The sequence below is a fragment of the Oreochromis niloticus genome, linkage group LG14 (assembly GCF_001858045.2).
Source record: "Oreochromis niloticus isolate F11D_XX linkage group LG14, O_niloticus_UMD_NMBU, whole genome shotgun sequence".
NCBI classification, from domain to species: Eukaryota; Metazoa; Chordata; class Actinopteri; order Cichliformes; family Cichlidae; genus Oreochromis; species Oreochromis niloticus.
In genome coordinates, this window is record NC_031979.2 from 9,177,648 (window position 1) to 9,190,302 (window position 12,655).

The 12,655-nt window shown below is 42.4% G+C and overlaps 1 protein-coding gene across 1 annotated transcript in view; it reads left to right on the forward strand.

Annotated features, from left to right (window-relative positions):
* Positions 1-12,655, forward strand: part of sik3 (SIK family kinase 3) — a 32,980-nt gene that overhangs the window by 16,091 nt on the left and 4,234 nt on the right. The window contains 16 exon segments of the mRNA XM_025898557.1: positions 636-797; positions 981-1,105; positions 1,324-1,447; positions 1,873-1,991; positions 4,716-4,826; positions 4,912-5,046; positions 5,351-5,431; positions 5,771-5,880; positions 6,144-6,300; positions 6,402-6,551; positions 6,646-6,719; positions 7,652-7,786; positions 9,184-9,325; positions 10,817-10,936; positions 11,353-11,411; positions 11,593-11,702. Of these exon segments, the coding sequence (XP_025754342.1) occupies positions 636-797; positions 981-1,105; positions 1,324-1,447; positions 1,873-1,991; positions 4,716-4,826; positions 4,912-5,046; positions 5,351-5,431; positions 5,771-5,880; positions 6,144-6,300; positions 6,402-6,551; positions 6,646-6,719; positions 7,652-7,786; positions 9,184-9,325; positions 10,817-10,936; positions 11,353-11,411; positions 11,593-11,702 (1,914 nt within the window).

Below are 12,655 nucleotides of genomic sequence, written 5' to 3' on the forward strand. Positions count from 1 at the left end.
TGTGTTTAGGGTGGAAAGAGGTTCAGTTTAGTGCTTCACTGCCAGAAAGTCTGATGAAAAAGGTAATGATGATTAAAAGGGGCCTTTGCTAGCTAGCCTCAGATGTGGGAAGATGCATGTTTAAGACTAATTGTGTATTTCACTAAACAATGTTAAGTCAGTGCTTGGAAATGCAGATAAATCAAAATAACACTGAAGACCATTAAGAACAACATTGAGATTTTTCTCTTTAATAAACACAAGTTTCTTAACGTCAGTCAAGAGCTTTTATTTTACTTTAATGTTCATGTTGAATGTAAATCAATGTGTTTGATGTGTTTCCAATGTAGCTTTGGTATTAAGTGTCCTTTAAAGTAGAATTAAAAAGGTTTTAGAGTCTTTAATTTATTTAAATCTGCAGACTCTCTGTAATTAAAATGAAAGTTTTTCCTTGTAAAAATGAAATGAAATTACTCTCTCTGTGCTTTACAATCCCAGATCCCACCAAAGCTGTACACTTTAATGTTCACCTGGCCGGTCTTGGGAATTAATCTAATGACATTTGTACCACACGATCTTGTACCTGAACAGGTAGACAGTAGAAACACTGTGTTCACCTCCTAAATCCAGCAATTGTGTTTTGTTTGGATGTACAGACCACCTGGTGGCTCATGGGCGTATGGCAGAAAAAGATGCCAGGAAGAAGTTCAAGCAGATTGTGGCAGCGGTTCATTTCTGTCACTGCCGCAGCATTGTCCACAGAGACCTGAAGGCAGAGAATCTGCTACTGGACCACAACCTCAACATCAAAATCGCAGGTGTGTGCGCGCGTGTGTGTTTGCACTGAAGAGTGTATGGGTGGGTAGGTTAAATTTAGTGGTGGATGTGGATGCAGGCAAGTGTCAGCATGTACTTAGGGAGCATTTTTCTGTTTTGAACAAAATGTTTACTCTGTCAAGGCAACTGGTGAGATTAAATCAACCTCTTGTCTGCCCTGTCAGATTTTGGTTTCAGCAACATGTTTTCTCGAGGCCAGCTATTGAAGACATGGTGTGGCAGCCCCCCCTATGCTGCTCCTGAACTATTTGAGGGAAAGGAGTATGACGGACCCAAAGTAGATATATGGGTGAGTCGACTTTTAGGTACGCAGAAGGCCCTGCTGGGCTCAAACGTGGGGTGTGGCTAGCTGACTTGAATGTTCCAGGTACGGCTGAGTTGAAAAGAAAAAGAAAAACACAGACGACCACATTTCTTAAATAATACATAGAAAAAATTAATAAATGAATGGTTTTCAAATTTTTCAAAGTGATGTGCTCACAGCTGTTTCCCCTCTCCTCTGTGTAGAGCTTAGGTGTGGTGTTATACGTGCTGGTGTGCGGCGCCCTGCCCTTTGATGGCAGCACTCTACAAAATTTGCGGGCACGTGTCCTCAGTGGAAAGTTCCGCATCCCTTTCTTCATGTCCACAGGTGGGACTGCAGTCAACTCTTATTCTTCTCCATGTTTTTAATCAGACAAAACAAATTTACCTTTGTTCCGCGTGACGTACACGGTAAGGACTTTTAACAGCTGCCGCTGAAGTCCAAGCCTGGCCAGCTTTTGATTTTCAAAAGTTTCCTTTGGAGAAAAAATATACATCACAATGATTTTGTTATCGGAGCGTGGTAGTTTTATGTTGTATGAGAGGAAAGAATAAAATTGGACTAACAGAAACTAACTTAATAAGTTGTTTTTTTCTTTTTTTTGAACAATGCAAATCAGTTTAGCTTTTTCTGGTCGTTCATCACCACTTGAAAGATTTACGCTTTTCTTCAAACAGGGCTTATGAGTTAAATAGTTGAAATATTATACTCTGATATAAATGCATAACATGTATGCTTATGTGTTGTTACAGACTGTGAGTACTTAATTAGACACATGTTAGTACTGGAGCCCAGCAGACGGTTGACCATGGAGCAGATCTGTAAGAACAAGTGGATGAGACAGGGGGACCCAGACCCAGAGTTTGACCGGGTGAGACCTTTTTAAAAGGATTTCACAAAGTCATTCTTTCTGTTCTTCGTGTGTGTGTGCTTTTTTCTGTTACAGTTTCAGTGTAATATGTTGATTTGGCAAAACTCTTGCCAGAAAGCAGAATTTTTGCAAAAATGACTCACCCCATTTAGTGGCTACACTGTGTTACACGAACAGCATATTTAATTTGCCGGATAATTTGGTTGCACTAGAGGTGATTGAAAGCTGGATGACAATGAACCCCAGAGTTATTAAATATTATGTTAAATATAGTTACCGTCAGGCACCAGTTAAGCTTAACAGCTAGCCTTGAACTAGCCCTCTTTAATCCCTTTGAAAGGAATCATTCATTTAAAGTTACTCTGCATCATTAGTAACTGAATACGCACATTATCTAAAAATGTTAAACTCATTTATAAGTTAAACTTATAGTTCAGCTTTAGATAATGGTTTAACAACATGAAAGAACGTTGGTACGTAATTTTTTTTAAGTAATTTCTAGTACTTTTTTATAAACATTTATCTGGATATGTCTTTAACTTTGGTAATGGTTAATAAGTAGTTTGTGGTTCATCAAATAAGCCTTTTTATGGATGGTTATAAAAGTGTCACTGGTCTTTGCAATACCTGTTTTTAAGAGATTATACAGATGAGGACAGAATTACTGGCTCCCCTATCAACATTTTAGAGAACTGTTTCCCAAGTGCTCTTAAACAGATGAAGCAATTTTTACTACAGTTGTTCCAAAATTCCTATTTGTTTTGGATACTTAATTTTATTTTGCACACAGAATCAAAGTTATTTCATAAAAACCAAAAACTACCAGGCTCAAAATTATTGTGCACTTACAATAATAATATTATCCTTTTTGCATGATACCAGTCTGAAGTCTCACACGCTTGTCCTGAGCAATCCCAGCCCATTCATCTTTGGCAGATCTCTTAAGCACCACCAGATTTGATGGACCTTGGTCTTCACTTCACTTCTGATTTTCACTGTAATTCAAGTTGTGGCTTTGTGCAGGTATCCCCCTTTGGTCTTCTGGAGGTCATTTTCACCACGGCGCTATGTTTTGGGTTGTTCTCATGTTGGAAGACAAAGCGATGACCCAGACTCAGTTTTGCTGCTGACTACATGAGGTTTTCTTTCTGAATCTTCACATATCCTTCTTTCTCCATGATTCCTTCCATCTTGATGACATTCCCTATTACAGACCCACTGGAGCATCCCCACAGCATAATATTTCCACCATTGTGTTTCACTATGGGGGAAGTAAACGCCCCTCACTTCTTTTTCCAAATATACACAGCATCTCTATGGGATAAGAGCTCTGGTTTCATGTCATCTGACCATCTGATCACTGACCAAAGGACCAATCTCCAGTATCCTTCCATCCATTCACTTCCGGAGTACCCGGAGGGAACCCATGCAAACACGGGGAGAACATGCAAACTCCACACAGAAAGACCCCAGCCTGATGGTGGAATTGAACTCAGGACCTTCTTGCCTTACAGCAACAATGCTAACCACCGTGCCACCGTGCTGCCCAATGCAGAATCTTTCTTTGTGTTGTCTTTAGCATACTTCAGTCTGACTTCAAGGTGTCTCAGAAATCGAGTTTTTTTTTTTATCTGCAAACCCGCAGTTCATTCATTATGTTCAGGATTCTAGAGATTTTCATGTTTAAGACTACCATTCCAGTCTTGGATAAGCAATTCACGAGTCTCTTTGGCTTCCTACCTCTGCCAGGCTTGTTCTGTACTGTGTGGCTGTCGATACTTCTCACTCCAGTTCTTGACACTTGGAAACTCTGTGATACATTTGAATATCTATCTCCTGCTTTGTGAGCGTCATCGGTTCTTTTTCTCAAGTCTAAACTGATTTCCTTTGTTTTTGACATGATACTTTCTCACTGACAGCTCAAACTGTCACTGAAGTTTTTATACTGTGTGTAAATAGGAAAATAACACTCATTTTAACTTTACAAAATGTCATCATGGCAGTGGTTTATGCTCTAGCTCAATAAAATGGTCAGTTTTTTACGGGTGGCTAATAATAAATACCTCGGTTATTTTAAAAATGGAAATATTTGATTATTTCTGAAGAAAACTAGGATGTTTTAAAAAAACAAAACAACCTTTGGACACATATAGACAACATATAGACATATAGACAAAAACTAATTTTGTCCTCACCCTTATGTTAGTAAATCATAAGACTGTGAACCTGAAGGCTGCGGTTTATATTTCAGTACTTACCTTTTGGTTTTGGTTTCACTTTCTGTTTGCTTTCACTTGTTAGTTAGGTTAGGTTAGGTTCAGGGACCAAAGCTACTTGGTTATTTTAGGGGGGGGAAAAACACTGGGTTAAGATATACTGATCTTTTGACTTAATGTCAGTGTCTGTAGCTCAGCATATGAGGAGGAGTAATGAAAACATGATCTCAAACCACAGTGCTCATTAAAAAATTCATACTATAATGGATATGTAGAGTTATGGGTGCGGATGTCATCAGAATGCAATTATCATCTTTTTTCAGCTGTAATTACACATAAAATAATTTGCAGTTCATAAAATCTTGACTTGTTTTACACCAGCTAATGACATAAATCAACGTTTGGGCCTCACTAATAAAATGTGAATGCTTTGATCATTATTGTTGTTTAATAGCAGCAACTATTTGCAGTCTGTAAAGCGTTACCATGTTTTTCCACTCCCTTCCAGTTGATAGCGGAGTGTGAGCAGGTGAAGACGGAGAGAGAGATGGAGCTCATCAACGAGCAGGTGCTCATGGCCATGTGTGAGATGGGCCTGGACCGAGAGCGCACACTCCAGGTGGCGAAAAGTTTCATCTCTACCTTTTTGTTTTTGTCAAAAGTAAACAGCACGGCTTATGAATGGCTTGCCTTTTCTTCTTCAGTCTCTACAAACAGATGCATACGATCACTACAGTGCCATCTACAGTCTGCTGGCTGACCGCCTCAAGAAACACAAGACCCTGCGTGTTGCTCAACCTACACTGCGCCCCATTAGCTATCCTCTGAATGCTGTACAGGTGATTCATTACCTCTTGGTGTTGTCATGATATGCGGGGTCTGCTGATATCAGTGACATTATTGCGACACAATTAAAAGGATCAGCGTAGTTTTCTGTGGATTCTATGTATACAAAAGTGTCTTTATATCAACAAGTTTTAGGAATAAATTTCAAGCGAGGCAGCTTGAGCTGTAGTCCTGGCGTCTGTCCGCTGAATGGTTTTAACCCATATCTGCCAATCACTCTGGGCTAAGAAGATTGTTATCAAATTAGCGCAACCCTTGTGACCTCTGTATGTGTGTCTGTGTGTTTGTGTGTCCCAGCAGACAGACCCACAAGGTAATCCTGTTAGCATGACCGTTCCCCATGTCCAACTCATCAATCCAGAGAACCAGATTGTTGAGGTGAGTTAACAGTGGAGTCAAGTGATTGCATCAGCCTGGGAGTGGGTGCGCAGCAAGCTAGAACTAGCTGATTTCTTCAGAAACTGCAACAGTGTATTTAGTACGACGTGAAAAAAATCTTTAATCTTTCCAACTGTTTTGTGATTTCAGTCAGTGGCATCCAGTAAAAATGTGTTCTCTTTCAATAGAAAACACTTATGCATGTGTATATAAACATGGAATGCATTTAAAATGTGAATTTTGTCTTTATTAAGTAACAAATGCACACAAGCATGCAGCACAAACTACCAAAGATCACTTCTGATTACCAAACACTGGCTGTGTTTATCTATCGTTCAGCCTGACGGCAGCATGGCTCTGGACAGCGATGAAGGGGAGGAGCCATCTCCTGAGGCCATGGCTCGCTACCTTTCAATGAGGCGGCATACTGTGGGGGTACCAGACCAAAGGTTAGGCATGAACTGACACTGTTTTCACTCACATTATTAGATATTTGTCTAAAACAGCGCAGCACAGTTGCATTTAGATTTGTTGACTGCCAGCTATTTATAGGTGAGGTAATATATTTTAGGGCGTGCAGATGTGGTTTATTTCAAGCAAATTTAAGTAAGAATGAGGAGCATTAAAGCATAAGTAATTATATTAGCTGCTTTCTCACTAATCTTAACAATCATTGACTCATTTTATGTTATTTTCTCCGTTTCCCTAACAGGACAGAGATGCAGGAAGATCTCCAGAAGCTGCCTCCTGGTTTCCCTCGTGGTGCGCTGCCCCAGCCCCCTTTCATCCCTCTTGCCCCTACTATGGGTCAAATGCACACTCTCATGCCCACACAGAGCCTGCAGCCCACACAGCAGCTGGAATACAAGGTACAGTCTGCTGGGTTTGACCAGATTTCACTTGGTAGCCGTCAGCTTACTTTATTTATTTTCCCACTTGATCTGACTTCCTGTGACTGCTGATCCTCCAGGAGCAATCATTGTTGCAGCCGCCTACCCTCCAACTGCTCAATGGCATGGGGCCTCTGGGTCGAAGAGCTTCCGACGGCGGGGCCAACATTCAGCTACATGCTCAGCTCTTGAAAAGGCCCCGAGGGCCCTCGCCACTTGTCACCAGCCCGGTGAGGATCTGGATTTCTGAATGTAGTCCACCTTGTATGTCCTCCTCCTATGTGCTAAACAGGCGTTGACCAGTAAACTCTTTGCTTCTCTTAGCATCCTATCCCTGCAGTAGCTCCGGTGGATGAGGAGGGTTCAGACGGAGAGCCAGATCAAGAGGCAGTACAGAGGTAACCCACGGTGACGGTTTTTGGTGAAGGGGAATACCGTACAGAGGTGCTGTCTAAATGAGAATCTGTGGAAGTCTCATAACCTGTGACGACAAGTACATGAACTGAGAAGTACTGAGATTTGGGTGGTGGTGGTATAACCAGGTAATTGAATAAAACAAAGTGTAAAAAAACCCAAACCACATGAATATAGTCATGTAATGACAATTTTATGTTTGACTTAGTTTTTAAAAATAATGTGGAAAAACGTTGACATTAGTCTGGGGTAATGACGGGCGCTGGGTTGTTTTATGGAGCTGTTGAGTCTAGGTGAGCTCTTCCCAGCCGATCCTCTTCAGACAGCACCTTCTGTAGACCTCGCTGGTGTCCTGGGTTGCTGGGAGTGAGTGCCTCTGGCTGCTCTGCTTTTTTCCCCCCCCAACGGGAGGTGGCCACTCTGCTGCGGTGCTTATCCCATCTTTTCTCCTTTCTCCATTGCGCAAGTGCCTTCTGCCACAGTCCTAAACTGAATCTGCCACCAGACACAGTGCCTCCTATCGCTCATACTCTTTGGCCAAGAGCTTTTCTTTCTCTCTCTCATTTCAGTAAGTGCCAAATTATCCTCTGGAACTTTTCACTCTTTCTCACACAGCTTTGCTAACTCTGAAGCTTGCAAAACCAATGAATACTAAATGGCAACCAGTCCAATCCTAAAATTGGAAAGCTGGGGCGTTGCGGGACACCCATAAGCTGTAACATCCATCGACCGGTGTAATTTTGTTTACTGTTTTTTGATTGGCTAAGATGATATTAATCATGGCACCTACTGGCAGAAGTGGGAAGGGGTGGGCCTTTCCTCCCCATCTCCATTAGCCAATGAGGACAGAGAGCTGACCAGCGCTGCTTCCTGTCTCCCACCCTCACCCCCGTCCTCCCCCCTCCCTGCGGCCCAGGTACCTGGCGAACCGCTCCAAGCGGCACACGACGCACACGCTCACGAGCACATCGCATGGCGAGCCCTCGGCAGAGTCACAGCGGCCCCAAGGCCCCCGTCAGCGGGTGGGCTGGGTCCCCGACACACACACCCGGTGAGGGGACACACCCACTCCGAGCTCTCTATGCACAGACACACACAAACACTGAGACCCATTAGTTGAATGGAAAGTTAAGCCCAATTCTTTCTTACACACTGTCACACACACATTCTCATCACTTGCAAACACATCACAAACAACACAAAGGATGTGATCCATACCCACCAATGGAGAGTGATGGTAGAGATGGAGTTTCTGACACAGGGCGTAAATGCTGTATCTTCACATCACCAGTAAACCAGGATTTAGTAGAACTCTTTTATTTTCACAAACCTGGGGGAAGACAGAGATTTTACCAGATGTTTGTTTTTGTTTTTTTGGAGGTTTTTTTGAGGTATGAACAACATCTCAGAGCTAAATCACTACATTTGTACATTTTCTCTGCAATAGCAGCCATATTTTACTGTTGTCATGCTGGCAATTTTAACTGTTGTCCCTCATAGGTGTCATTATCCTTCCCCTCAGCTTAGCAAAACTGAGTGTACTTTCCTACCAAGGCAGCCTAACCTTGGGTTTAAAATGGGGCTATAGATGGGTAAAAGTTGAATGTTAAAGAAAGCATGTTCTGTTCAGCTGTATTTTTGTCTTTCTTTGTTATGAATATGAATTTCTTGATGACAGAGACAGCTGCTTTATCCAATCCCATCAAATGATCTGTATTGTCTAAGCTCTGTACAGAAAAATAACTATAATCAGAGTTCAGCTGAAGAGGGGACTTACTGTCATTCACCCATCAGCCACAACATTAAACCCCCACCTCCCAATAGGGTAGGGCTTCCTTCTGCAGGGAAAACACCAGGTCAGCATCTTGGACTATTCTTTGTGCTCCTTGAGCATTTTTTTAAGTGTGTTGTCCTTCTTAGGGAGTACCATTGTAACACTGGGTATGTGTGTGGTCTGTTTAGGTGGTTTGGATGTATGAGATTAAAACCCACTGCAAAAAATTTAAAAAAAATCATCCTAATAAGATGTTTAATTCCCGTCACCTGTCAGAGGTTTTAATGCTGTGGCTGATCGGTGTATACATCATCAATGTTGACCTTAGATAACCTGGCATGAAGATCATCTAATGTAACCAGCCTTACATGGCATGATTTACAGGAAAGGTGAAATTTCAAGGTTTCCTTTGACACATAAGTTCGGGCTCCTTACGCTTTTTCCACACTGGACTACGCCTCCATGACAACACCTGAATATGACCATGTTGTGCAGGTTTAAAGCACTCACATGTCTGTTTCTGTGTCTTATCTCTGTCTGTATGGCTGAATGCGTGTGTCCAATGGTGTACCTATGGTATCTGTCGTGTTACGTCTTGTGTACATGTGTGTGCGTGCACGTGTGTATTTGTGTACACACTTGTTTGTGTCTGTTCCCCATGGCCCCCTTTTCAGATCCAGCTATAAGGACTGTAACACCCTTCATCTGCCCATGGAGCGCTTCTCTCCTGTCAGACGGTTCTCTGACGGGGCTGCCACCATTCAGGCCTTCAAGGCTCACCTAGAGAACAGCAGCCTCATTAAGCAACTCAAGCAGGTACATCACCTTACTTACGTATTTTTAGAGCCATTAACTTGTTTACATCCTTAACTTTGTGCAGGAGTTAAAAATATATTCCTTACTTTTACTTTTTGACCAGTTTGAAAAGAATCACATTCAAAGATTGAGGATTTTCAGTGAAACCGTATCACTGTTCTTGCTTGGCTAAACAAATCACTGTTTTCCCCTTAGGGTTGATATTTGAAATATATATATATTGAATGCAAAACATGGTTCTCAGAGCAACAGTGCAGAACAGGAAATAGTTCGCAGTCGCTCTGATGCAAGTTTGAATCACTGGCGAGTACAAACAGATCCCTGACACTGTAAATATGTGCTTTGTTAGCAGTGGAGGACTCTGATGCGATGCATTCAGTCAGACAGTCTTGGCACAGTCAGCCATGGGATCTGAACACTGTTGTGACTCCTTGTTGGGAGGACTGTTACTGCACTTACGCTAACTTAATTTCAGTAATCATCAACCTGAAGTCTGACATTTGCTTCACATCACCTGTCTGTTCTTGCTTCATGTTTTTGGATGGCCCCTCCCCACACACAGAGAGAGTAGCACAACAATAGACTATCACAATCAAGCAAGACTCATTAAAAACACACACACACACACACACACACACACACACACACACATTTTTTTTAACTTGAATTTCTTGTAAAAGCCTTTTTGCCTTTATGTGCATCACATGGCCAAATCTGTTTGACATGTTTGCACAGGCTACAGTGATAATGTGCAACAGCTTCATTTTATTGTGTGGTCTTCACACCACTAAGTGCACGGGGGATTCCTGTTAGCCAACCAAAGGCCTTTCTTAAAAGAAAACCAATGTTGGATCCACTGCATCATCTTTTCTTAAAATGAGACCAAACTGAATCTCTGACCTGACAAAACCACAACGTTTCTTGAGATGTCACATCATTTTCAGCAATCCCACGATGAGATTACCTCACCCACTAGGAGGCGTAGGTGGGGAAAGAGATAATGATCAGAATCGGTGGGCGCTTCATGTTGAGCATTCAGGATTAATATTGCTTAGAATAGAGAAACATAGATGGCCTATGCCTGGGAAAGCACCCGTAAAACTAGATTACTGTAAATTACGTCTCTCTTCGTTGGTCATACAAGCTGAAACTGAAAAAGCTGGTGTTATCAGGAGGTTGTACTTAAGAAGCACTTGGAAAATGTGGTATTTTTGCAACACAATTAATTTTATTAGCTAAATGTGATCGGTATCATTAAACACAGGGTGATCTTAATTGTATGAGCACACCTGTGGCAAAAAAATCTGAGGTGAAACGGTGTTGAATGGTTTAGATTTTTTGATTTTTGTTCTAACTACTGGCAAGACGGTAATGAAAGCAGCTGTGGTAATTGTTCAAAGCTGAGAGCGTGTAGAGTGTGGATACTTGTAATTTTGTGCCTTGTTAGCATGTGCATGAAACACCCTGGGTGCACGTCTGTGTTTCCAATAGGAGTGTGAGCAGCTCCAGAAAATGTACGCTGTCCAGCAGGATGAGAAACTCCTGGAGCACACCCAGCAGCAGCATATCCTGTACCAGCAAGAGCAACAAATCCTCCACCAGCAAATCCAGGTATGTGAAGCTAATGATAAGACATCAACTTGGGCCACGTTATGAAACTGTTAAGTGGACCTGTTGTGCTCATGTTTAATATGAGCATCCAACACTGTGTTATTAGTGTATTCTAGTGATTTACTCAGAAAAGGGAGAATTATGTTAAGATTATTGCTGCAATGAGACCTGGGCGTACTGCACTCAATTACTGGTGCTCCTGGAAACAAAAGTTGCTTATCTTGTTGAAGGAGAAACACATGTGAGATGAAACTTTATTGATTTGGATCACCTTAGGCTTGGCTGCAGTGCATTGTAGCTTCATTTTACTTCATGTGTTTTTTGGGGCATGAGAAGTGTACATGCGTGTTATGCTTTGTCATGTTATGTAGTTTTCCCCATGAAGCCATAATCTGGTTATTTGTCTTTACTTGCAGGGTCTGTCTTTAGGCCATGGAGAAAGCCAGCCCAGTCACCTAACCCACCAGCTTCAGAGGTAAACACACACACACACACACACACACACACACACACACACACACACACACACATTACTCATCAGCTATTGAACAGTGAACAATGAACCTGATACCATGGTGCAGCGCTATCGACTGAAGTGTTACATCACTGTCGTATCTCTCTCTTCTCCTCTCCTACTCTGTCCTGTCCTCCCTCAGGTTGCGTATCCAGCCCTCTAGCCCTCCGCCAACACAGCCCAGCAACCACCTCTTCAGACAGCCCAATCAGAGTTCTCCGCCTGGCTCTGTAGGACTAATGCAAGGGCACGGTTAGTAATACCACCGCCGGAGTGCTTAAATGCTTTAGTAGTGCAGTGATGCAGTGATTAAACTGTAAATATAAAACTAACTGGCTAATTCACAGCTTGATATATATTTATAAGAACGTCTATTTTAACATAGAAAGAAAAACGTAATGATCAGCATATTGCATTTCTGATTCAACACATGGTAGTTTCCATCCTAGTGTGCATAGACTTCAACAAGTAATGATTCTGACTCACTAAAAGATCCAGATCTTCCACATCTTTGAAAAACAACCCCCCAGGATTTTTCTATGGAATGCATTGACATCATTTGTTTTATCCAGATAAAACAAACAATCTGATTTGGAATCTTTAAGTCACTTTTCACTCAAAGCTACGTGGCTAGACAGTGAAATATTGTTCTTGTAGTCTCTGTGCATGGTAATGAGTGTGATGTTGAGTGTGATCGCCACTGGGGCGATCGTGGCTCAAGAGTTGGGAGTTCGCCTTGTAATCGGAAGGTTGCAGGTTCGAGCCCCGGCTCGGACAGTCTCGGTCGTTGTGTCCTTGGGCAAGACACTTCACCCGTTGCCTACTGGTGGTGGTCAGAGGGCCCGGTGGCGCCAGTGTCCGGCAGCCTCGCCTCTGTCAGTGCGCCCCAGGGTGGCTGTGGCTACAACGTAGCTTGCCATCACCAGTGTGTGAATGTGTGTGTGAATGGGTGAATGACTGGATATGTAAAGCGCTTTGGGGTCCTTAGGGACTAGAAAAGCGCTATATAAATACAGGCCATTGACATATTATAGTGCAGGGGTGGGCAACCCAGGCCTCCCAGGGCCGGTGTCCTTCAGGTTTTAGATGTATCCTTGATCCAACACAGCTGATTCAAATGACTAAATGACCTCCTTAACAGAAGGAGGAGAAGTTATCCAGTGTTGGTAACGAACTAATCATGTGATTCAGGTGTGTTGACCCAG